The 26,796-nt window shown below is 32.9% G+C and overlaps 1 protein-coding gene across 2 annotated transcripts; it reads right to left on the bottom strand.

Moving 5' to 3' along the window:
* Positions 1-2,869: 2,869 nt before the first annotated feature.
* LOC136783963 (protein Skeletor, isoforms B/C) lies at positions 2,870-26,796 on the bottom strand. Of its 2 annotated transcripts, XM_066744385.1 has the most exons (12): positions 26,416-26,796; positions 26,176-26,320; positions 25,135-25,360; positions 24,944-25,055; positions 15,178-15,413; positions 14,145-14,325; positions 14,039-14,059; positions 13,523-13,895; positions 13,107-13,427; positions 12,646-12,769; positions 12,267-12,561; positions 2,870-12,188 (listed from the first exon to the last, which is right to left on the bottom strand). In XM_066744385.1, exons 2-12 carry the CDS (start codon positions 26,264-26,266, stop codon positions 12,036-12,038), a joined length of 2,133 nt encoding a protein of 710 aa, XP_066600482.1. In that variant the 5' UTR covers positions 26,267-26,320; positions 26,416-26,796; the 3' UTR covers positions 2,870-12,035. The 2 variants fall into 2 exon arrangements, with proteins under 2 accessions (XP_066600482.1, XP_066600483.1); XM_066744386.1 differs by lacking the exon at positions 14,039-14,059.

The raw sequence follows: 26,796 nt of genomic DNA, 5'->3' as shown, positions 1-26,796 counted from the left end.
TAATTCTGAGGCTTCTAGCCGTAACATTTTCCATCTCGCACCGGCCCTTTTAGACCAATTTTACAATACATAAATATTAGATAAAATCCTAACTTAAAAAGATGAAAATCCCTAACTGCTAGGCTAGCTCGGTTCCTAGCTACCTAGATAACATTTTGTGTGCAGATTGGCAACAGAATTTGTAAATTCTGTTGTCAGATTGTTATCAAATATAAAAGCGTTTGACTTGGTATTCGCCGTCAGAACCTGCACATACTATGCTTTCAGCAGAATGGCGCCAAAACCAAATGAAATCTGTACAAATAACCTGAACACAGATTTATAGCAGATTTGCGACAGAGTTTGCAGTACATACAGTCTCTGAAAGCAGATTAAAAACAAAAACGAAGCAGCATTTGTTACTCGATGTATGCTCTTTAAATGGCTTTAAATTGTTACCCAATAAGACCAAAAACGTTGAATAAACGTAATTTTTTAACGTGTTATCTATAGTTTAAACAGCGTGTCCTATGTCACCAAAATCAACGTTTCTATCAATGATTGATTTAACGTTTAAACAACGGTTAATTTAACGCGTTACTGTCTGGTTGAAAAAATTTTAGGATGAATAAATAATTCAACCGCCTGAATATAATTATACACTTCAATTTGCATTAAAATTACAAAATATTATAAGTTACAATTATACAATCAATTTTTACTAAAAAAAAAAATATTATGAGATGGCTGGACGCGAACCGGCGTCCTGCAGATTTTCCGCCCCGCACGTAAGCGAGTCGTAACGGGATCCCTCACGCTTGCTTTACCGATAGTACAAGTCAATAAACAATTAGTTTAATAAAATTCAAATGCGAAGGAAATTGAATAAACGGGCGTCTTTAGGACAAGGTGCCAGTCCTAATGACTCAAACGAGCTTAAAAACATTCAAATCGGATGAGAAATAACTTTGTACCATTGTTCCGTATTCTTGAAGAGAAGTCACTTATTGTTATTTCCGCTTCAAAAACGCGGGACAGTGATACGGCATTAATTTTCATCTAATTTAAGTGTTTTTAAGTAAGTTTGACTCGTTAGGACTGGGCACCTTGCCCTAAAGACGCCCGTTTGTTCAATTTGCTTCGCTTTTGAGCTTTATTGAACTAACTGTTTATTTAATTGTAGTGTCGGTAAAGCAGTCGTGAATGATTCCGTTAAGCACTGGGCTACATTAGCAATTTTTTACGATAGATCATTACAATTTTGATGAATATACAACTGATATTGAAAATCACTTTACGTTATTTCTTTTCGAATTGAATCTTAAAAATTTGTGATGTTAAATATTTGTATACCTTAGAGGTCTATAATCAATTGAATAAATATTATTAAAAACAGTATTTGAACTATATCCCCGACATAATTTCAGTTCACGAAGAAAAAGTTGTTGTGCGAACGTCATTTAATCATTGCATCTACAGAAAAAATTAATATTTAAAATACGTTAGAAAGATGCCATCAATTCAACCGTTTCATGTTAGTTGTAAAGAAAAACGTTGCTTCATCAACACTTATTCTACAACTATGTTTAATGTTCCTTATTTTTAACCAGTTAAAGAAAAATTTTTGTAAACTATCGCTTATCAAATTTGTACCTAGATGAATTCTTATTTTACCTGAAAAATTTTAATGGTAATTTGAAAAAAGTTTATTACATTTTTATACTATGATTATCACAACTAGAAAATACTTATAAATCTTTATACGATCAGGAATACTTACCAAACTGCTTAATAATTATGCAACTGCTTGGCCTAAACAAATTTTTATAGAATTCCAAAATTATTAGCAATATTAAATAATTATTCAGATTCTTCTTAGAACTCGATAGGGTGCCACGGACACCCCATTTGTTTTTCGTTATTTGACGTAAAATATTTACGAACTCAGTTTTATTTTTCAATAAATTTTATCTATGTGACATTCCCTTGGTATACGATAGCAGTTGCATCTCTTTAAGTTATTTATATTAATTAAACGCTAATACTTGCAAGTGACTGCACAAATTTTTCGTAAAGTTACCGATAGATTTCTATTCGTGGGGTGCTTTGGACACCCAGCGCGCCTATTGGCGAGTTAATGCACATTTTTTTTTATATTTTATGCATTAAAAGAGAATTTTTCACCAAATTTTTGACCTGTGTAACTCAATTTTAAAAGGTGGCGCAATTCGTTTAATTATAATTTTTGTACTGTAATATCTTTTTCGTCATAACCTATCATGAAATGCCTTTCGAATAAATTTTATTTTTTGGATGATCCTTCAGTTATGAGATGACGTTAGTGAGTATTATGAGTAGTGTTCAGCGAATGGCCACCCAGCAGTGGCGAAGAGAGTTAAGGAGACAAAATAGAATGCCAGGGCGGGACAGCATAATAGCCTATACCGTTCTTTCATGAGTTTCTCGAAATCGTTACATTATTAGTAGCTAAATAATGATTATTGTGTGGTTAAATGTTTAAAAGAAACAATATGGTATTGATTTTGTGTGAAGTAACTTCATGATAGGTTATTATAACGAAAAAGATATTCTACAGTAAAAAAATTATAATGAAATGAATTGCGCCACCTTTTAAAATTAAGTTACACATTTCAAATTTGTTGAAAAATTCTATTTTAATGCATAAAATATAAAAAAAATAGTTTCGACTATTTTAGAATCACCCTAATATACATACTATGTTTGGGAAGAGGAGAACCTGTTGCACAGAAATTGTTTAAAATTCTGTTGTAAATAAGAGGGTGCGGAACGAATAATTTAAATAATTCCAAAAGACCTAGTTTTTGTAACTGTATCGTGTAATAACAGCTAAAATAAATACCATTTATACTAATATTGTATATGGCAAAAAACCAATACCTTTATTGTCGAAAAAGTTAGTTTTGTTAAACATTAAAGACTAGAAATAAAATCGGGCTGCTCCGCGAGAAAGGAAGATTCAGTCGAATTACAAAATATACAGCATATTTTTATAACATGTAGTATATTTGACCCATACTTAATTGCTTAGTCTACGTTGTTGCTTTGAGCCCGAATACGGAATCTTTATCCACCTTTGTATAATGCATGTAAGGTCGAACTGAGACGAAAACAGATTAAGGGTATATTCCAATGTGACAATTCAGCAAAATCGAATTTTTCGTTGGATTTTCCGAAAGTTTATTACCATAGAATTGATGTCCTGCAGTTGTTTAAATTGATTTCTTGATGTTTGACGCCTGCAATATTTCAAAACAGACGGTTCAAATACGTATTCTTGAAGGTCGCTGGAATTTCGCAGCAGGTATACGGCTAAATATTGGAAACAGCTATTTCATAATTATATATACCTGTGATTATATATATATGTATATTATACATATAATATAGGTGCCGGAGGGCTGATTTACAGACTTGGTTTTGCTGATTAGCCGTAAAGGTAAGTTGTATGTGTGAGTTTTCATTTGAATAAAATTTAAATGTGTTTTTCTCGAAATGTCATATTTGCACCTGGCGCAGTTGATTTATTATAAAAAAAAGCGAAAATATCAGTTTAACATTTAAATACATTATTCAGGACACTCACAGCTATCGCCCGAGCTTCAATCATGTAAAATCTTTTATTGTAATATATTTTTTCATTTTTATGGCAGAAAAAACCGTATCTTATTTTTCAATTTTACCAAAAATTTAGCTACTTTGTTGATTTACAATTAAATTAAAAACTGAGGTCGGGGCCACAGCGAAGTTATCGAAGATTAAAAAGCTCATTTGATTTTTTGTTTCGGATATTCAGGAAGCTTGAAATCATTTACGCCAGAAAATAATGTTTTTTCACATTGATTCAAGAGAACCTATGTAAACAATCTACTGCATCACAAATAATCATTAAAAAATGTTTTGTCTATTCTCTTAACAAGTATCTTTTTAGGGAAAAAAAGTTTACCTAATTACATGTAATAGTTTTTAGAAAAAGAAAGATATTGAAAATGCCCGTTTTTATAGATATTCACACATTGGACTACCCCCTTAAAAAGGTTTAAAACCTATAGAAGAGCATAAAACAATCTGTATACATATATTGAATTTCCGTGTAGCATATGTTATGCTATGTATATGCAATAACATAAATTAATGTATGACTCTATTTTAATGTCATATATTTATGTTTTATTTTTATTCTTATATACGTACTTTATTTCTTATTGCAAAATTGCACCATACTTCTTAATTTGTACAATTATGCTCGAATAATTGATCTTTTGCCAAACAGAGGTTGTCTGCAGCACAGGCAGGAATGATTAACTAATATTAGAGTACATACTATATAATATATATTTAGAGAATAATTTTTTTCTTGGAGCAGCCCTGCTTTTTTTTATAAATATTCGGCTAATTTTATACATTATTATTGTCATTCACAGAAGAGAGAGTTTCCACAAATCTGGATTAGATTTTTACCGTTAATTCCTTACAACTGTTCATATACACTTTTCCTTATCTTTTTTGCAACATTATCCCTGTCCTATAAATTTCTTTCCCCATTTGCGCAAATTAGATTTTCTTTATTTTTCTAATGAAAAATTATCGTCAATTATTGTTATTGTCTTGAAAGAATCACAACACCGAAGTATCGAATTATTATTGTCGATTAAATCTTAATTTTTCCTAATATACGAATTGTACAGAGTGAGGTGTTTAAAGTTTTGGAATATCGAACTACAAAAATTATCTTATTACAGATTAATTTTAATGATAATATAATTATGCTGCTAGTTTCTTTTAGTATGCGTTGCGTAATGGATTATAGACGAAATTAATTACGCTTACTGCTGAATAGTGCTACATTCAAAATGCGTTGAAAGATCATTTTTGGTATACTATAGTATGTAGCATACAGGGTTTTTATTTTAAGTCGCCCCAGAAGATAGTTGCCAAACACGAAATCAAATAATTGATTTGCCTATAAGATATCATTTTTCTTTTTTGCATAATACCTTTTTGGATAAAATTAGAAAGGACTTACGAATATTGTTCCATAGAAAACTGCCATATCCCTTATAAGGGTTTTTTTAACTAACGTGATAAGGAAAAATAATGCTAAAGCTACTATCACCAAATAAAAAATATTCCCGATAAAACTTGTGTAACTTCGAAAAGGGTGCAATCATTGGATTAATTTTGAAACTTCATTAGAAGATTATATGAAAATCATCTCAAGAATTTTTTAAACGAAATATCCCAATTTGTGTTATATATTCTTGTAGCTAACTTTGAAAGCTTTTAAGAATTCTATTTTCATTTTTTCCTTACACCGCGTTGTTTACGGGATATTTTGATTTGAAATTATAAATCGATAAGCAACTATGCGGTAATACATATAACAATTGCACACATTGGTTTAGTCAAATCCACAACTGCGTATAATTTTAAATTTAAATATCTCGTAAACATTAAATGAAAAGAAAAGTAGAAATGTAGGGTTTTAAAAGCTGCTTGAGGGCAGCTACAAGAATGTGGTATACAAAATGGGTTGCTCCATTTAGAAATCTCAAGGTATCATTCATTAAACCTTCGAATGAAGTTTTGAAATCTAGCAAATATCATCTTATGTCTTTCTCCAAGTCAAACTAGTTTTATCTGATTTTTTTTAATATTTAATATAAGACGATAGCTGAAATATCGGAAACACTCCGTACCTTTACACACAATTAAATAAACTTCATTATTTATTGGCTGGGACGAATTAAAGTAAGTACCACTATATATAGTATTTGAAGATATATAGCTTTGTTCTGATTATTACAACAATTCACCTTCACTCTGTACTCAAGTATAGCATACTATACTAATCTAATACGTCATATAGCTTTCATTTTTCCCATACATATACTCTCTTTTAAAGCTAAACAATACAAGCTTTTTGAACTTCGATACGTTTATATTATATAGAGTGTATATACGGGGTATTTAGTTAAATCGGCCAAACCGAGAAATCTGGAAGTGGTGATAATTTAATGTGAAAAGTCTTAAAAAATTGTTGTCTAGCATTCCTAGTATAGGAGTAATTATTAATTAAAACTTGTTAATGAATAATTTTGTGATTAGCTGATAATCGGTGAGAGGGCCTGATGAGCTTTCACGTATTAAACTTCGATGCCAAATATTCAATTAGTATAAACTTCTTTAAGTTTGTGCTGGTGACTGAATGCTGATGTGCGGTAATTCAACACAGCTGGACTTTAGAAGCAACTAAGGCGCTAAGATATAAGCAAGCGATATATGATAAATAAATTATAAGATTGTAAAATTAGGATTTAATGAGTTTACAATTATTACTTATGAATTATAAGCTTTTTTACGAATAACATAGTCATATTTACGTTGCGTTTGACTTTATTTTATTCGTAAACATAGTTATATTTCATAAGTAATAATTGTAAACTTATTAAATCTTAATTTTGCAATCTAATAATTTGTATATTTAAATCGCTAACATATCTTAGCACTTCAGTTGCGTTTGTAGCCTGGCCATTAGATTATCGCATACTAGTGTACGGTTACTAATATATATATACTTAAGGAGATGTTTTACTAATTCTGTATTTCTGTATTTCTGTATTTGGCATTGAGGTTTAAATGGGATTACCCACCGCATCCTTCCATCAATAATTGGCTAACCAAAGGCTCGCTTATTAATAAGTTTCAATTGAAACTTTTAAATTGCATGGGAGTGCTGGGAAAAATATTATTAAGGCTTTTACCTTTAAAATCCTGCTCCTATCCAGATTTTGTAGATTGACACGACTTAATCGACAACCCTGTTATGTACTTAAAAACTGATCGCCCTAAGCATCCTTTGAAAAAATAATGAACTGGGTAATTCAAAGCAATTGAAAACGTTTTCATGTTTAGCGAGCTTGCTGTATTGAATGATTGTATGATCCATTTCCGGTCAAAGCTAACAATACTTTTATTAGCAGGAAGATCAATTTTTTAAATGGAACACATTTTCGTGTTGCTTTATATTCTTATGGTTTACCTCAAAAGTTTTTTAAAGCCTTCTCTTCATTTTTTCATTTCATCCAATCGTTTACAAGATTTTGGTTCTATAATTATACGTAGGAGAATGAGTTCCGTGTGTGAGTATTCGTAGAACTCACGTTCTTAATTTCAACCAAACCGAAATACATACGCAGTTTCAAATTAAAATAATCGTGACTAGATGAAATAATAAGATGAGTAGGAAGTATTGAAAAGCTTAATGAGATAAATTATGAGAATATGCAATAAAATATAAAAAGGCTCCTTTTGAAAAATTGAATTTCCTGATAAAAAGTATTGTTGGCTCCAACCGGAAATGGATAGTACAATCATTCATTATAACGTGTTCGGTATACATAGAAACGTTTTCGCTTATTTTAAATAACTCACTTCATTAATTTTGAAAAGGGTGATACAAGTAATCTGTTTTTTATAATTTATATATATATATAATATATGATGTTTACAGGGTCCCTAGCTATAATGCCCTAGAGCATAGGTGCAAGAAGATATACATCTTCGTGATTATAAGATGTATCAACACTTTTTCATTAGACCTTTTTGAAACATCTAACTATTTGCATTCTGAAACATCATATGCAAAAAATTTTGATAACTATAATAATTATACAGATAATCGTTTACTTGCCTCTATGCTTAGGGGCATTTTAACTGGCGCACCCTTTATATGAATTATTCAAGGAATTCATAAAGTCTTCTCTTTTCCTATTATTTTGGAAAATATGTAATTTTCACGGATATAAAAAATCATTCTTGTAGTTTTGCCTTTCATAATTTTAATATTATGGTATTCATTTGACCTTGAAAAGACAATAAGATGATGTGAAGATTAAGCCGATTTTCTTAAAGAGAATTTGTTCACTTTTATTACATATTCTTATAGGTGATCTCGATAGCTTTTCTAAAACTCTGTGATTTTAATATTTCAGTTATTCTTTTTTTCACTATTTATTTCATTTTAAAAATTAATGTACGTGTAAGTTTAACTGAAGTGTATAAGTCTAGCTATAGCAAAAAAACACGGGTTTATTGAATATTTAAAAAGTGCATATTTTCCGAAATATAATAGATGAAAGGGGACTTTTTGAATAACCTGTAAGGGAGACCGGATTCAATTGTAGCACACATGTGTCAATTGTAATATTCAAATTTGCCGCTCCGTCCGTTAAGGAAATTTAAAATAGTTTAATACCTTTCTCCAACAAGTACTACAAGACGCTGTAGGTGCAATACTTTAAAGTCGCCAATGCTAGGCCACTGTTTGTAGAAATGAGAAAATAAGTTTTCTGCACTCACACACATTTGTAAGTACTTCACTTCTTCCTTAACCTTGAACTGCTCAGTTGCTATTATGTAAATGTTAAAATTCGAAACATGAGTAAAATCATCATTTCGTTGAGTACATTTTTCAATGTCGCGCGATATCTATCTCTTTGCGGTGGTACGTCTACTCTCGGCCATCAGAGCAAAGAGCATTATTAATCTTACATTGTTATAAATATATATCTTAAGTTCACAAAAGAATGAATAAATATTATTGTTTACCTTTTATAATCTTGCGTATTACTTATCACTGCTCGTTTAATGGAAATTAATTCCCCATGTCTAAATTTAATACGACCGCATAGGGTTAAATATGAAATTGTGTTGACAAAATTCATCTATGTAGTATTTTCGAGCAGGTGGCTTCCTATGCAACACACTTGACTAAAAGTTCTCTTATGGACATCTTTTAGTCATCCAATTGGCTAAAATACGTTTAAAAGATGTCTTTAAGTAACTGGGTTCTGTATGGGTTAGTTGTAACAAGTAAATTGATGTCGTATGTAACGTGCTAATTGAATAGGAAAATAGTATATACTTCAATTATGCCAACAATAACTCGACTTTGCATATTGCAATAAATATCGTTCTAATAAATTAAATACTCAAATGTTACAAGAAATAAAAATATTTTGTATAAAAGAAAATTATTTTTATAAAGCAGTTACTCGTTGTCATTTTGTGATTTTACAAACAAATTTCATATCTTAATATATGTTAACCTTTGGATAACATAATCTGTTTACCGAAGTATCTACTCTTTTTATATCCATACACTATAGTAATTACGAGTATGTTACAATTGCAAATCGGTATATTACAATTGAAACCTACTTGGTGTCGAATGTAATAAACCGTATGTGGTACTCTAAATGGTAGCTTGCATATCGAATAAATAAAATATTATTTAAATTAAAATAAATTTGCATTCTATACATATACAGTATTACTATTTTTTTGGAGATTTTTAACATCAGCAGGATCATCGAAAATAAATGAATTGGTTTCATTTTGTTACAATTGATTCCGGTCTCCCATATACAATATTACATAGCAATTTAAAAAAGACTGGTCTTTGCGCAATAAGAGATTCACACACAACCACAATAATAATAAAGAAATTAAATATATTTGTTTCGAAGATACCTCGGAGCTTATAGAGAATCGTACAGGTTCGAAAACGAAGGAACGTAATTGAGTCCTAATCGCTAGATCTACGTAAAGTGATTATGTATGTTTTTGATATCTTGGTTGCACTCGAACCTAAATTTTATCTTTTTCAGGAGATTTTCGTAAGATATAGTAATTGTTTAAGAGATGTGATTTTCCTTACAATTATAAAATATTGCATTTATTTCATTAAACGTAATTTAACGGCGTCTTTGCCTCACCGTCAAAGTTTTCGTTCCCTTCGTTTTCAAAATCCATACTCGCGACAAAAGTGATATTTACTGTTAACAGTACGATTAATCGTTTCTCGCAAGCACCTAAAAGACGGTACGGTATCTTCCTAAATTTTGAGTGGTTCTTAATTTGTATAATCAAAGACGATTTTATTATTTGCACCCAAGGCACATTTTATACTTTCATTCCGTTTTTAAAAAGGTCCATTCTAGTTTTATTTTTGTCTATTCCTTCACTTTCTTATTTTTTTCTATCTTTCTTTGTTCTATTTATATTTACACTGAGAAAAAATCTTATTTAGTTTATATGCACGATATCCACTTCAAACTGTTTATATGAATTACAATAGTCCCACTCGATAGTATATCCTTTTTAATTTAAGCATAAACCATAAATCAAAAGAGAAATTAATGAGAGGATTATGTAAGAATTGAAAGTTGTGCTCATCAATTGGTTACCAATTGTGTACTTAAAAATTGGTCGTATGAAGACAGCTGTAATGAGCCTTGATATTTTTCCGAATTTGTCAGTGTACATATAAAGGCATGTGCCTTCAATGGTGCGTCACTTAGAATCCCCTGGAGGTAGACGTATGAGAAAATGTATTGTCTCGTGACTATTAGAATAGTCTGGCGTATGGACAGACGCGACGTATCTAAAATCTATCTACTGGTGGAAAAACTCGAAATGGAGATTAATCCTCAAGCTACGCAACTCCGCCTAAAAGTGCTGATACACATTGTGTGAATTGACATTCCGTACGCCTGTATCTATATATTTATGGATAGCAAAAAACCCCAAGCTTAGGTCCTCGTACCGTATTTCTCTGTGTAGGGAGACCTATACCTATAAGTATTTTTACTTGTGTACGACAGTCCATGTTTTACAATACATTTTTATTTTCAATGCTTAAAGTACTGTGGCGTGTAGACTATCACACACAAGCAAAGATACACATAGATAAAGACTTACCTATATAAAGATGTATCGAGAAGATTTCTATTTCGGGGGTGTTCTATCCGTAGATATATATATATATATATATATAGGCGTGTGTGACGTGGCGCTTTTATTTACGCACCGTGTAATGGCACCTTAAGTAGGCTTACATAGTATGTATCTTTAATATTTGTGTGCAACAGTTTTCGCGTTGCAATACTTTTCCCGCACTCAGTCGGAAGAGTTTTGTGGAGCGTAGACCTCGCATACAAATAAAAATCACGTCTTTAAAAGCAAAACCTTATGGAGGTGCAGTGTGAGGATGTCCATATCGGATTTTTTTCACTTATAGATAAATACAAAGTGCAGCACGAATATCCACACTCCGTGTAATGCCATAGAAGAACAATAAATTTTTCCATAGGACCTTTTTCTGAGGATGCTCTTGGGCGTATTACGTGACGCACCATTATATATATGCGTGCATGGATATGCACGCACACGTGCGAATCATTATAGCAGTAAGAAGTACATATTTGAGAATGTTAGAACTGAACGACGTTTACATTTCAGTTGACGCGCGTTTATATAAAATCTATGTGATATCTTTGATTTTTGTAACATTGTAACTCATCTCTGTTTGATACGTATAATCGCTGATTCCTTATAATTTTTGATTGACTATCCTACGTATTATTGTCAAGTCGACAGCATTTAATAAATGTATTCTTAATGTTTACTTATGTAATAGGTAAAATCTTATCAACTTTCAACTATAATATTTTGTGCAAAATTTACATTCTACACGGAAAACCAATGACCCCATATTCTTGTTGTTTCGTTACAGTTATATTATACGCACGCGTTATTATATAGAAATCGTTTTAAAGATAGACGTGTATATGATATCGCGCATACGTAATTGAATGTATACTATATATGTTTAATAGTATACAATTTTCAATAAGGAATCATTTTTTAGTATCCCTGATAGAGAACTTTCATTTTGTTTTTTCTTATTGTCTGAAGGTTTCAGTCCCATCACATTATTGTCATATTTCATGTAACGCAATATGGTATAGTATATATGTGTTACATATGATAATCAAGTATTCTTTGTGCTTACGCACCCGCAATCCTGCTGCGCTTGTCGCTTTCTGTATTTTTGATAGATTTATGTGCGTGTGTATTTGTATAGTAAAACGTGAATTCAATATTTCGATTCCGACAGATCCCGAAAATATTTATCTAATGTTTTATGCGTTGCATCATTGTGATTCAAGTGCTCATCTGAAAAATGAAACTGCAGTGATCATAGTAGAGACAATCACTGTCAAAATTCCTGGCATAATTTGCTCGACACCATTTACGTTTCTTTGAGGTTTGTATCCAGCATCCACGACGTTTATTTTCCATCCTAGGTTTTTGTGCGTGTAACACTGCGTGTGATAAAAGATATCACAGATAAAAATCGCATAGTATATATATGAAATACTTTAAAAGATTCAAATGATTACCTGATAATAAATTAAATCTGGAGTATCCTTAGGTACGGTCCAGACAAGCTCGGCAGGCTCGCCCTTGTCACATTGGAGCTCCAGGGTCGTGAAGAACCCTTCAAAGGATTCGTATTTGGAACTCATATCGACGCTTCTGTGCTTCCATTCGCAATAACGACCGGCGGCAGTTGGATAAGGGTAACCATCGGAATCATACGCTACCCCAGCAAACACCTTCTCTTGCATTTGTTGATTTTCCGTTTTTTGTCCGAAACCACCTTCCGGATTATCCGTAAGGTACAGTGGATGGTATCTATATTAATGATTACAGACGATCTATCTCTTGTTCCTTTTTAAAGATATGTGTCTATGTGCATTAGGAAAAGAAAAAATATACCTTGCTGGATTAGCAGAATCGTTTCCGCCTTCTACTGTAAATTTGTACGTTTGACCTCTCTCAACTGTTATCTCTGGTATTAGTAGATCATTGATATACCAAGCGATACCCCATGAAGGTTGACCTTCATTTAACGAGAAAAGAAAAGGGACGTATTAAATAGAGCTGTGCTGATAAATTATATATATATATATATATATATATATATATATATACAAGGTTCTCTATATATGCCCTAAGTTATATATGCAACAAAACGGATGCATCTCCGTAACTATTATAGATTTTGAGAATTTTGCATAAGATCTTTCTGGATGCTAAAGGTAAGACGTTTCGAAAAGGTCCTACGCAAATTTGTATCGCCTTTTATAGTTTTTGAGACATATACTTTGTCATATACACCACCCAGGTTGTTTGATCTGGCAGGACTTGTATTATTAATAAATGAAAAGAAAAATTACCTGTAATTCTGGTGTAGCCTCTTTTACCGCCTGTTGGGCCGATTTTCGCGCTAAAATTAGTTTGATCGAATATGACTGCTGGCGTCCAGGTACTCAAAGTCTCTACGTCTGTAAGATCGTAGAGAGAATTGGTACACTGGTGAATGTTCCTTGACGTAAAATCGATACGAATGTCGTCGGTCGTTGCGTCAAAGCTTTGATGAGCATTCGCCTCCCCTCGAGAGTTCAAAGAACCGATGGCCGCAATCACACTAGTCTCAGACTCCGGTATCATTTTGTCCTTTACCGGCTCGTTCGTTCTCAAAGGTCGAGTATACGTTACTGTTAATTAATTCATTGTACAAGTTTACTTAGATTTGTTTAAAATACACTATTCAACTTATGTTACAAGGACTGTATCGCGTTTCTTAACTTACCAGTGGTTACATCGTGCTTGCGTTCTCCGTGAAGTAATATTGCGTCGTTTCTACCGCCAACTCTTTCATCCGGGCAAACCCCCTTCTTTCCATCGCATTGAGCCAGATCCGACATGTAATAATCCTCGGCAATAAAATTACCGGTTCTCTTGTCATATGCAACAACGACGACATCCCCGCCAAGCATCTCAGAACGTCCTTCTATTCCTGATAGACCAAACGCTACATACTGATCTTCTTGTATACGTCCGGAGACTCGTATCTGAACGTCCTCGCCAAATAATTCCCACTGGACTTGTACTCGGCCATTCAACATCTCTTTGCAGTTGCTTAATTCACGGTTGGACGTTGCTGGTGCTGGGCTACTGCTTGTCTGAAAATTTCCCCCAACCCAAATCTTATTATTTTTCTTTAAGAAATTTTTATTTCGAGAACTACCACTTGCGCTATAATATTTAGTGTAGAAGTAGTAAGAGATTGATCTTTTGTTTCACGCATAGCAAACACGATACTTACTGGATTATACCACCATGGCGGCTATTCCCGTTAAGCGAAAGAAAACACACGATTATTGGGCGTGTGATTTTTTACGGTATTAGGAGTTAATAAAATTTGAAATTACCGTTATCTTGGTTTGTCCTAATGCTGGTGGAACATCGAGATCCTTCGGAATCAAAACATGGCCAAAATTGTGACGGTACATTACGCACCATACAGCCAGCCAGTCGATATCATAAACTGTTAAATTTCCCGGTAGAACTATTTCGATATCTTCTCCTTGGTAACCCTTCAGCGGCTCCAAGCTGCAAGTAAGAACACGATTAAAAGAGTCACACAATAAAAATATTATTCATCCATGTTTATTTATATATATATATATACAATACATATGGCAGAAAGAGGTATAAAATGGAGAAATGTCAGAAAGGAGAAGTTACTAAAGTAAAAACTGAAAAAATTTCCATTATAATTACGTCTGAAATATAAAAGTTGTTAGACAATCCGACTGTAAGCTCAGTGTATTTTGTATAACGAGTCATATCTTTGGCGGTGTTACCATGTCGCGCCAATTGCTTGTGAAAATTGGAAAGGTTCTACAGTAATGTTCTTATTACTACACTCACAGGTAACTAATCATGCTATTTCAGCATGCAAATTCATCATAAATAATTTCTTTAAATCCCTTTGAAGTTTAGTTCCAAATTAATTACAAAAGTTTTAAATTTTATGACAGAGGTGGTAGAAATCGTGGTTTCCCATATGGCGCTATGTTAAATGAACGCTATTGAAAATGTGTGTGTGTGCTCATAACTTTTCTTATAGTTAATTATTACGAAATTTGAACTGCATATATTTAGGGACAAACAGCAACCTGAAAATAAATTTCATCGAAATCTAAATTGTAAATCTATTATCGATAACACCTCCTTAACGTCGAGACACTATTGGGTCCCTTATCAAAGGTTTCATTTAAAAAATTTAGGTTAACCTTTGCGGGTGACTTTCTAGATTCAAAGGATCAGTATCATTGCAAGTCCCACTCCGAATAAAATAAAACTTGGTTTGAAACATTTTTAGCTCTTGGGCTTAGTATTCGAGATATTTATGTGAAAAATTTAAAATAAGACAAGCAGTATTTTTTCTTTTGTTGCTACCTTCCAACTTGGTTGGGCACTTTAATGCCCAAACTTGAAGGCTCCGTTCCATTTCCAACCCAAAAGTATGCATCAGGTCCTGCTCCGTCGTAGTGTAGATCAGGGATATAGATCGTTTTGCTGTCCAAAATTGTAATGTTTCCACTGCGTAAACCATGTGCGAGTCGCGAGAACTCAGGAAGAAGCCTGTGTTTCGGAGGTTCCAAATCAGGAATAAATACGTGACCAAAATCAACCTGCAATTTGAGATCGTAGGAAAATTAGTCATCAGTCATATAAAATTGAGAAACGTAACGCTAACAACACAATTGCAATGCTAAAAAAATATATATTTTTAACCAAATTTTCTTATTGAAATAAGCATACTTCTATTACTGATACAGCGCACGTGATTTCACAATAATGTTAAAACATTAAAAGTAATACAATAGTATTTTTTTCTTATATATTGCTGTTAAGAATATACAATGGGTCTCATTTTTCGTATTCAACTATTGGTAACGGACTATTTCATGTTGGCACTATACGATATTGACCAATCAGCGCTCTCAGATACCATCATCCGGAGCGCTATAGTCAACTAACACGAATCTCCTATAGTATGCCGCCGTTAGAGTAAGACCCTGTAGTATTATTAATCCTAGCAGAAAATGATAATGAATTAATTCAAAATAAAGTTATGTAAAATCAAAATAGTGTAATCTTTTGATGTCAATTATTCATACTTTAAAAAGATGATCACAAGGTTGAATTCATTTGCATAGACAAATGAAAGCAAAAATTTCACATTATAAAAACATATTATTTAAACTATAATCATAAACATATATGTAAACAAATTAAATGTTATATTTAAAAACTAATTTCCAAACCAAAAAGCCTATTTGCCAGGCCCATGTTTTTTATACAAATACTATATCTCAATAACGCTATAATAAAAATGTTATTTGTCGTTAATAAAATTTGTTGTACTTTTTCTTAATTTTATGAAGTACGAACCTAGCAAGTAGGTTTTTGGTTCAGAAATTAATTTTTAGACACAAAATTTAATTTTTCCCTTTTTAAAAAATGTATATTTATACAGGGTCTACCACTTAAAACTTCCCAGAGCATAGATACAAAAACACGCGTATCTTTTTAACCCGTCAATAGGCGCGCGGTGTGTCCAAAGCACCCCAAGAATAAAAATCTATCGGTAACTTAGCGAAAAATTTGTGCAGTCATTTACAAGTATTAACGTTTAATTAATACAGAAATAACTTAAAGAAATGTAACTGCTATTGTATACCAAAGGGAACGTCGCATAGGATATTTATTGCAAAATAAATTTCAATTCCTAAATATTTTACATCCAGTAACGAAAATTAAATGGGATGTCCGTAACATCACACGCGCTCATATATACGTAAGAAAAAAGCGCGCCTATTGGCGGTTTAACTACATATAAGAGATATTCCATTTTTGCATAGGATCTTTTCGAAGCCTCTTGTTGTTTGCTTTGAAAAAAGTCATATGTAAAAATTGAATATCTCTTATAGTTAAAAAGATATGCGTGTTTTTGTACCTATGCTCTGGGGCGTTTTAAATTTATAAGTAATATAACGTTTTTGCTTTCATATGTTTATGCGAATGATTTCAATTTTGTGAAGATTCTTTTGAGATGAATAACAAACCATTTTTCATTTGGAATGCCAATTTGCATAATCCAAAACACACATATTTACATTTCTCAATACGTTAGTTTACAGCTAAGGTACCGAGGACATTTTTCTCTGTGATTTTAAGATGATTGCATGGAAAGTGGTTGAAATGTGTGTGTGTGTGTGTGTGTGTGAAGTTGAAAAAAAAAATTATTCTTTCTTTGTGTTTTAAACACGTAAATCTCAATTTTAAGTATTAAAAAAGAACTTTCTCTAATTTTTTGTATAACCGTTGAAAAGAGCGATTAAAAATCTATAAATTAGATGTGTCGAAAAAATTATCAGATCCAAATCTATACTATCTAAAAAGCTTTGAAAAGTGGTGAATAAAGAGTCCCCGTGGGCTTTAATAGGTTAAAGAGTAAAATGAAAAAAACATAAAAAATTAAGTCACAAATTAAGTTTACCATTATTTCTCTAACCGTGAGTCATTCATGTCCCGTCCAAAATTTTTTTCGCTTATAATTTCGCACGAAGAGGTGTTAGCATATTACTATATACCCTCATCTAAAAAACGTTAAGTAGGAAGGGGAATTGATCGTCGAAGCTGAAATTTCCAGACCCTTCTGAGCAGTTACTATAAGCAGGTCAGTTTCGCGCTGTACAAAAATAAATAACTTAAATTTTTAGCAGGCGTGTATCAAACTTACTATTAAGTACATTTTTGTTTGCTTCTAGCTGGTTGCTAAATTAAAAAAAGTACAAAAATTAAAATTAATTGAAGATAGAAACAAAGTGTTTTTAAATTAAAGGGTTACGTAGCTTTCAGACGTTTAAAATCAGAGCATTTTCTCTGAATTTTTCTTAATATAATAAATACAATCATTATATGTAGCGCGTGTTAATAATATAGAAGATAAAGAGGTAAACTATATTTTGTAAAAGTTTAATTTAAAAATGTTGAAAATTGATCCACTGGTATCTGATTTTTGAAGTCACCTGAAAAAAAACTCTCTTTGCAGTGGACATGATAACTTATGATGATTTATTGGAAATTATAAAACGAATATTTTCTGTTAATAGTTGATTATAGTTTGCGTTTGATTGAAAAATTTACAAAAAAATTTAATGTTTTCATTCACCTTTCAGTGAATTGAGAAAATATTCTTGTATCAATTAATGTTTACAAAAGATGCAGAATTTATACGCTGAATGAATTGTGCAAAATTAGTGTTCAAATCTGACGAAAATAAGTATAGAGTCTGTATTTTAAGATGGCCAGAGTGGGGGGGGGGGGGGGGGAGCCGGAAAAATTTAGAAAGGGGAAAAGATTTGGAGAGTAAAATCGTAATACAAATTTTTTGAAACACTATAAAAGAAGCACGATTTCTCATATTAAATTAGCGTACGAGAAGCTGCCGTTTTACGTAATGTTTACAAACGTCTGCGTAAAACAACTACTTACCGCACATATTCGCTATTGAATAAAATACGTACGAATTTTTATGAGACAGAAGATGTAAATGATATTTGATATAGTAGGGACGTATAGCAACATATAAGACTTTCATCATTCTTCAGTTGATAACGAATAATGGGAAGGGTGAAGGTGTCAAATTTTGCATAGAGTACAGTATGCATTGAAAGTTTGTAATGAAAAGCTGGTTGTGATAATTAGTGAAACTAAGTATGAAGTTACAGTTGTAATTAAGAGTAGTTGTCGATAATCGATAACGTAAACCAGAAATAATAGCTCCAAACGTATATAAAATTGTTATGTATATTTAGAGATCTTTAATACATGCTAAACCATTGCAAAATAAGAAGCAACCGTTTTGTATATTCTTTCCAAATATGTGCGAGAAGCTATTGCTTCTCACACTTTCTATGCATTTCACATTTTTTTAAAAGGTGTGCCAAAAATAACTTCTACACGTACGCTTAGCGTTACCTCAGATATTTAGCTTTTTGCATGGTATTTCAGAAAATTATAAATACAACGTGTGCAATTGTTTAAATTCGTGTAGTTAATTATTCATACGCTTTTGCGCAAATTTCATAGTTGTTAAAAAAACATGTCTTGCACTAGTTGCACAATATAATATTTCTTATGGTTATTAGTTTATGAGTAATTAATGAATTAAATAATGTAACTGAGCGAGCCTCTGATTGGCTAAGAGTTCGAAAGGACACATCTCAGTGGAATTGATTCATTTATGCTAATATTTTAATATTACGCTGAAAATGGGTATAGGGTACGTCTCTTTGTTGATTCGTTTGTATTGGTGGTCGAGCTCCGAGTGAAAATAACAAGTTAAAGGGACGCGTACACGTCCCTGATCACTCGGCTGAAATAATAACTCGTACAAATTGTGTTAAACTGTTATGTAATTACTTTCAACGCTTAGACTGACGTTCCTTTTGCTGTACAAATGTTTAAATATAATCTCAGGCCATCTTGTTTTTAACAATATATATTTAGAGTGAAAAGTTATAATGAAGGCCTCGCACCACTTAACTAGCGCTCAGCTATTTAAAAATTAATGAATTGTATGCGTTTTTACGATGAAAATGAATCTAAGCACGACATAAATACGACTACATATTTTGGTGTGTATCCAATTTTCAATTAGTTTTTTTTTATTAAACCCAAAAATAGTTGTAATAATACCATGTTTGGATTTATTCTCATTGTACAAATGTGTACAATTCAATAATAACAATTGTACTAAATTTTAAAACAATTTGTAAAAGTTAAAATATTTCATAGATGAACGCATAGGGGTGTTCACTGCTGTCTTGATTTATTTCTTCGGCGTTCGGCTACCCATAAAATCTAATCAACGGAGAGGCGTACCCTATTCCAACTTTCGGAGAAATAATGAAATATTAGTGATATAGCTTACCCCATCAGATTGTCTTCCTGATCTCAACCAATCAGAGGAGCGCAACTAGTTACATAAGTTCATTTATTAACCCGCCAATAGGCCCGTGTTTTTTCTTTACGTACATAGGCGCGTGGGGTGCCAGGAACACCCCATTTATTTTTCATTACTTGACGTGAAATATTTACGAATTCAAATTTATTTTTCAATAACTATTATCTCTCCGATGTTTCCTTTTGAATACAATAGCAGTCGCATTCTTTAAGTTATTTCCATATTAATTAAACGCTAATATTTTTAATTGACTGCATATATTTTTCGCTAAGTTACCGATAGATTTCTATTCTTGGGGTGCTCTGAACACTTCGCATGCCCATTAACGGGTTAATACCGCATAAACTAAAAGCGACAGAAAAATCTATTAGAATTTCAGTTTTTAAATCTCCTATTTCTAACTTTTACCAATTGGCTACCTTAAATTTCACAACCTATATTTCACAACCTATATTTAAAATCTGAAGAAAATATTTTATAAAATAATTGATAGTGTATTCTTTTGAAGGACAGTAGAGTAAATAGTTTGTAGAAAAGCTGAGGACTTCATGGGAGTTATTATAATTTTTATTACTGCCGAATGGCTGCTAGTACTAAATCATATTGTTATGTAACACCTTTTTAGATAGATCCTCGTTCTATATACATTCAGTATTGTTTCAGTTAAGAAGAAAAAAACAGATTTTTTAACATTTTTATAACATGCAGAAGAAGACAAATTAAACAAATAAGTTGATGTAGGAAAGTGTAGCATATTGAAAAATAGTTGCTGTTAATAGAAATTTACTATTAATAAATTTTTTATACAAAATTTCTAAACGCTGTGGGCTACATTGAGAATTTCGGAAGTATTTATATACATAAAATACCACAAACGAAAAAATTCACTGCACAAAATGAGAGCATTTTCATCCAACATTTTTTATTACCACACTACGCCATAAGATTTTCTTATATCCAAATATTTTAATTCGTTCACTCATACTATCCTTATTTACTGATTTTAATAGTTCTATTTTAATTTATTTGCTTATGAATATGAAAAACAGTGATTACTTATGAAAATAAAAAACATTCGAACTGAAAGGCAAAGTACCTTTTCCGCCGGCTAACATTAGCAATCTGCTAAATGGAAGCAATTAATTTTCTTAAAAGCAAGGTAAGTGCATAAAATAATATGGAATAATTTTGTCAAATACTGACTGTCGAGTTTTTAAATTGTCAAGTAATATTTAGACCGTGGTTGGGGTAAAGCGAGCCTCTCTCTCTCTTTCTCTAGTCATAAAACAATAAAAGTCTCTACCTACCACTTCTTTTTTGTCTTTCATGACTTGGCTAAGTATAGAAAAGTCTTGTGTACTACCTTGGGACACTTTTGTTGAAATTACTATTGCTATATAAATTACAGAAAAAAGTTTATTAGAATTTTTTTTATGTACTCATTTAATGCATAAACTATTTACCTTTCAAAGTTCATTACTTAATTCGTTACGTTTGTTTAATTTAAAGACTTTTAATTTAAGAATAATTAACAATAAATGTCCCAATGTATAAGGCTTTTTCCTATGAATTTAACTTTTCCACAAATATCATCTCTTAAGTAGTAAAATTTAGGCTGTTAGCTAATAGTTAACTGCTAGCTGCGTCAAACAGACGCATTATTCTTCTTTCAGTCAAGATATGCTTTCTTTTCATGCATGAACGCTGTGTTAAAGGTGCAAAAGTAAGTAAATTAAAATATGACTAATCAAATAACTGAATAAGAAAATGTATACGAGTGAATTAAGGCATAGGGCAAGAAAAATGTTTGTGGGGAACTGTTAGAAAATGTGGACAAAAGTTTTATCGTTCTGTGTAATGAATCTTTTTTCGTTTGTATGATCTATATATATATCAGGAGGATATATAAATATCATTAGCAGTTTCAGTGTAGTTCACATTGTTCGATTAAATGTGAAAATAATTTGTTGATTGTAAGCAATCTGCTAGCAACAACTGTTATTTTATTTTACTTTAGTTTCTTAATCTCTTGTTATTTGCCTTCCCTAGAATGCTATTAAAATTCCAATAAACTGTTTCTTTTTCAAACTTAATTGATCTATTACAGCATGTTGCTGCAAGCACTGACTATCTAATGGAATGTTGCATAAAAATAAGGTTTAGTATTAGCAGTAAATTGCCAGTAGTATAGAATAATAATTCTCATAACATTTATAGCCGATGGAAATTTCGTTACGATAGTAACGTGACTTCATAGAAATGTAATGGGTCTACATCAAGCTGCGTAAAGTGGCTTAAAAACATCAATGCTTAAACGCTTATATCTCAAAACCCATTGCACTATATCGAATGTTTTGCGATCTGAAACTTCACTTCGCATAATACTCAGGGGAATCCACCCCTTCCAATTACGGTGCGCGGTCGTTTTATTCCATTCAGTATTCTAAAAATGTGAGTCACGTTAGTTCGTTTATGGTGCACGAGATTTGAGGTCAAGTATAACAAGGCAAAGGTGTACAAATGCAACCATACACACACATATTAAGATTAAATACTTTTCATAAAATACAGTGGAAGAAGCACATCAATTTTTTGAAAATCTTCTTTTTAAATATATGGTTTTCATATGGGGTACCGATATAGCCAACTATAGGCCTAACAAAAATTGATAAACTGCGAATTAAAGATGAGATACTCTTAAGTTTTGATAATCACGTATGTGTTAAATGCGTTAAAATAATAGCACACTCTATATGGAGTTAATTTCTCATTCAAACTAAATGAAGCTATAAGAGTGAAATTATAATTAAAAGCTTCATAATAAACAAATAAAGCAACATTTGTTTTTGGATTAGATGTGAAACAAAAGAATATGTCGAACGTTTATATGAATGGCAAGTATCACAAGGAAGTGAATTTACATATATAGAATATCCCAGTAAGCATGCTCATCCAAAATATCTCTGTTGCTACTAACGATAAAAAAAAGTAATATAGGGCAGATTTACATACTTCAATAGAGCGCTTATATATATATAGTTCCATAAAACAAATTTTGCTCAAGGTTATGACTGCCCATAGAGCACCAAAATACTTAAAGATATCTTTTAGTCAATTGTGCTGTATGGGTGGTTAAGATTTCAAGGTGATTAATATTTTTTCAAATGAAACTTCGTATTTTGTATTTTTCATTATAGTAACTTATCTCAAAAGTATCGAGGCCACTTTTATTATTTTTTCATTTCAGCCAATACTTTACGAGATATTTCGATTTGAAAGTATGCGTAGGAAAGCAACTATGCGTGTGTATGCATAGCGTTCACGCACACTACTTCAGCTAAACCCAGTTCTATAAGAAATTTAAAATCCAAATATGTCATAAATGACTGGACAAAATGAGAAAATAAAAGTAGGGAATGAGAAAGCTCTTGAAATGAGCTATAAGAATGTGGCATATGAAATAGGGTATTACATTAAAAAAAAGAAAAATCAAGATGATCTTCATATAAGCTTTAATACTGTAACCAAAATAAAATAGATCATGCTATCTAAAAGAGTTTTAATAATACAACAAATTATTCCTGAATTTTTTGTTATAAAACATTTAGTTTTCGAGATTTTTTTCTATTCCGGCTCTTTGGGATATTTTACACATAATTATATATATGTATGTGTAGATATTTGAAAGTTACTTTATAAAAAGCATGCCATTTTGCTTAGACAATAAGCCAATAATACTAACATGTATTTCACTCTAACAATGATAAATTAGTTTACTCGGCTTATTACTTATATATTAACTTTATTGTAATATTTTTAAAATTATACAGATTTGATGCGAATTTTTATTCTAAATAAAATCCCACAAAAACAAGCTTCGCCTATAAAAAAAAGCGTTAAATAAATATAAATCCTAGTATATACAATATAGGCTAATAAGAGATAATATTATGGAATCATTTATTTATTGAAATATAGAAACAATATTAAAGTCATTTTTCCACGAAAAAAATACTTTAATATTGTTTGTATATTTCAGTTAATAAATGATTTAATAATATTATCTCGTATTAGCCTACTGTATATACTAGGAATTGTATGTACTTGCTACAGTTTTTTTAACAGACGAAGCTTGTTTTTTGTCAGATCTCATAAAATTCTGTAAAAATATACTGCTTAAAGTAAAATATTATTGTTTTAATTGCTCCGTAATATAAAGTGGCTTGCCGAACTCCCTATTATTCCAAAAAAGAAATATTAATCTAATTAAAACATTAATATAATAATGTATATAGCTTCTTAATATGCATTTAAAAATATTTCTAATATGATTCTGTGTAAATAAGAAGTTAATTAAATCCCCGAAACCTCATTTTAAAAACTACTACATCGATACGTCTCATATCAAACGTGGTGATGCTTCATTGTAAACAAAATATTCAATATTTTGTTACATAAGAATTATTTCGTTACATATTATAACGATTTTTCAAATCTATTAGTTGTGCTATACTATCATTGCTATAGACAGATTTATCAATAGATTCAGTTATTGAAGCTATTGCCAAAGTAATGTTTTACTGATAATTAAAGATATTTTTGTACTAAAATTTCAACAATATGTTACATCAGTCGTTATATCACGTTTCTAGTATTATATTGGTATGAAATATTGCTAATTGTATTGCATGCTTTTTAAACAATGCAATATTACGTTGATATTTGACAAAAATATATGCGATTGACGTACTATAATTTTGGCAGGTTCACATATTATCATAATTTATCGTTCCTACAGCAATTTTATCGCTGATTCTTTTTCTCTGTGTGCAAATAAACCAAGCATAAATGTGTGTGTGTGTGTGTGCATACGTCGAATACACAGGTAACATTATTGAATGAAAAATTCGAATAAGAGTAGTATATCAGTATGTAGTAGTATTGGGTTCAATGCGAGGGGGGGGGGGGGGGAGAAGATGGTTGGGGGTAGAGGCTCCCTCGGGTGGCCTCAGTGGGATCCAGCCAGAGAGCCCCGGCCCCGGCCAACATCGACCGGCCGGGCACCCGGCGCCTGCGCCATCATCCCTCTTACCCGTAGGACGACTATCAGCTTTTGCTTCGATTCTCCCACTTTTCCCCGAATCTTCTCGATTAATCAGTTATATGTATATTTATCGTATTACTCACAGTGAATCTTCGGCACCAGACACTGAGCCATTTGATGTCCCGCAATTTTTTGCCCTGCGGTAATTTTAGAATAACGTCGACATTGTCGTAAGCTCTGAGTTCCGGTGGATCCCTAAAAGAATCGCAAGTAAATCATTAAAATCAAAAGGTTTCAGGAGGTCGTGGGAGCAAGAGAGAAAAATGTATTTTGCCTGCCAGGAAAGTCCTCCGGGTACGGCACTAAAAAGCCTGAAGGATTTGGCATAGGGGTATTGCCGACCCAGAAGAATGCGTCTGGTGCTGTACCATCGTAAGAGAATCCTTTGATAAATATCGTCCTTTCATCCACGGCATAAGCTCTGCCCTTGATACCGTGACCGAACGTCTGCAAGTTCCCGATTACTTTGCCGTAATAATTACTTCCGTACTTGGCGTCAGCTGAAATAAAATTCAATACATTACAGTACAACTTACTTAGGATGTGGGACCCTACGGAAAAAGTATATAAACGCCGCGCGCGCCGGATTTCTAAGCGATTGAACGAGTACTTAGAGGGGGAGGGGGGGTGGGAGGGGTGCCAGAAGGTATGTGGGGACAGCTTGATAAATCATTTTATAGGACGACGCTACGTGACGCCACGTTAATTTGTCTCGGTGATTACGGATCCATTAGCGTGCGAGCACACGGAGCAAAAAGGAGAACAATCGAGTAAGGGAGGGGGCGGGGGCGAGCATTATACACACATAAAATATACAGCATTGGAAGAAAATTTTTGTCGTCCGCCCGTTAGGAGAGATTAAAGCCGATAGGGTCGGTCGCTTCCTTTTAGAGGCGCATTATATTCCCCAGCGAGGGGGAGAGAAAGTGCTGAACGCGTGGAAAGGGTGGCCGGATCGGTCATGCGTGTCGCGTTTGCTCGGGCAAATGCATTAGAGTGCCGTGGACTCGACGAGCAACGTTATTTTATACGGCAGAAAATAACAATTGCTGCAGACTTCCCTCGAGCAACAAGTTCAACCTTCCACATTTTGAACGCAATAAGTATACGTTGCTCGAGTCGCGCTGCGTAACACACGCCGAGTGAAAGTTCTCTGCGGGAAAAAGCAGGCCATGGCTTCTCACCGCGTGTCTCTTGGGACTGGCAGGGACGAGTACATGCCAAGAGGGAGGGAGGGAGGAGGGGAGAAGGGATGGCTGGTGCGAGAGAGACAGAGACTGTACAACAATTAGCGAGGACAATCAATCGGACTTACCGAAATATGGCGCTGCGAGAATACCGAGTATCAGCACGCGAACGAATGGGGGAACAGCGAAATCCATTCTACGATGATTCGATCCGATCATTGATAATTAGCTTCCTTCCCTGACGCGATGTCACGACACACGCGAATACTGCAACTGACATAAAATTAATTTTCAAACGCCTTCTCTCTTCGGGAGTATATAGCGCGAAAGGTGCGATCGGCCGTCCGGTCAACGTCGACTGAACGTACAGAAATTTCTGACCGGTCCGTTTCGAGCTGTGTCTCTTATTGCCACCGGCTTTCCTTTCTCATCTGACCTTCGCGACTCACACGGAAGATCCCCATGCTAGCTCTCGACTATTCCAACGATAATACCCGAGATTGCTTCCAATCCGTCCTACGACACACCTCATTCTGCTAAACTCCGATGGGTTTTGCGGTTAACCTACGTAAATGGCATGATTGGCCGGTTCTCTCGCGAGAGAATTCGATTTTCATTCGCACTGATATCTCCGCATCCTCGCTACGGGCTAAAGTAATGAGTAATGTCGTTGTCGTTGTCGTCCTTGTCGTCGTCGTCGTGTTCGTTGTCGTCGTCGGTTGTGTCAAGGCACGCGCGAGGTGCGTGGA

The sequence above is a fragment of the Prorops nasuta genome, unplaced genomic scaffold (genome assembly GCF_024137725.1).
Source record: "Prorops nasuta isolate Cenicafe-Biocafe unplaced genomic scaffold, Cenicafe_Pnas_1.2 PNAS00038, whole genome shotgun sequence".
Lineage (NCBI taxonomy): Eukaryota > Metazoa > Arthropoda > Insecta > Hymenoptera > Bethylidae > Prorops > Prorops nasuta.
Note: the sequence above shows the minus strand (reverse complement) of the source record. Positions and strands in the feature narration are given on the sequence as shown.

Excerpts from the sequence above, each read along its gene's own strand:
- LOC136783963 (XM_066744385.1), bottom strand. The coding sequence starts at position 26,266 with ATGATCGGATCGAATCATCGTAGAATGGATTTCGCTGTTCCCCCATTC. Across the intron at positions 13,896-14,038 it reads CGCCATGGTGGTATAATCCA|ACAAGCAGTAGCCCAGCACC; the intron begins GTAAGTATCGTG and ends GGAAATTTTCAG. Across the intron at positions 12,770-13,106 it reads AGGCTACACCAGAATTACAG|GTCAACCTTCATGGGGTATC; the intron begins GTAATTTTTCTT and ends CGTTAAATGAAG.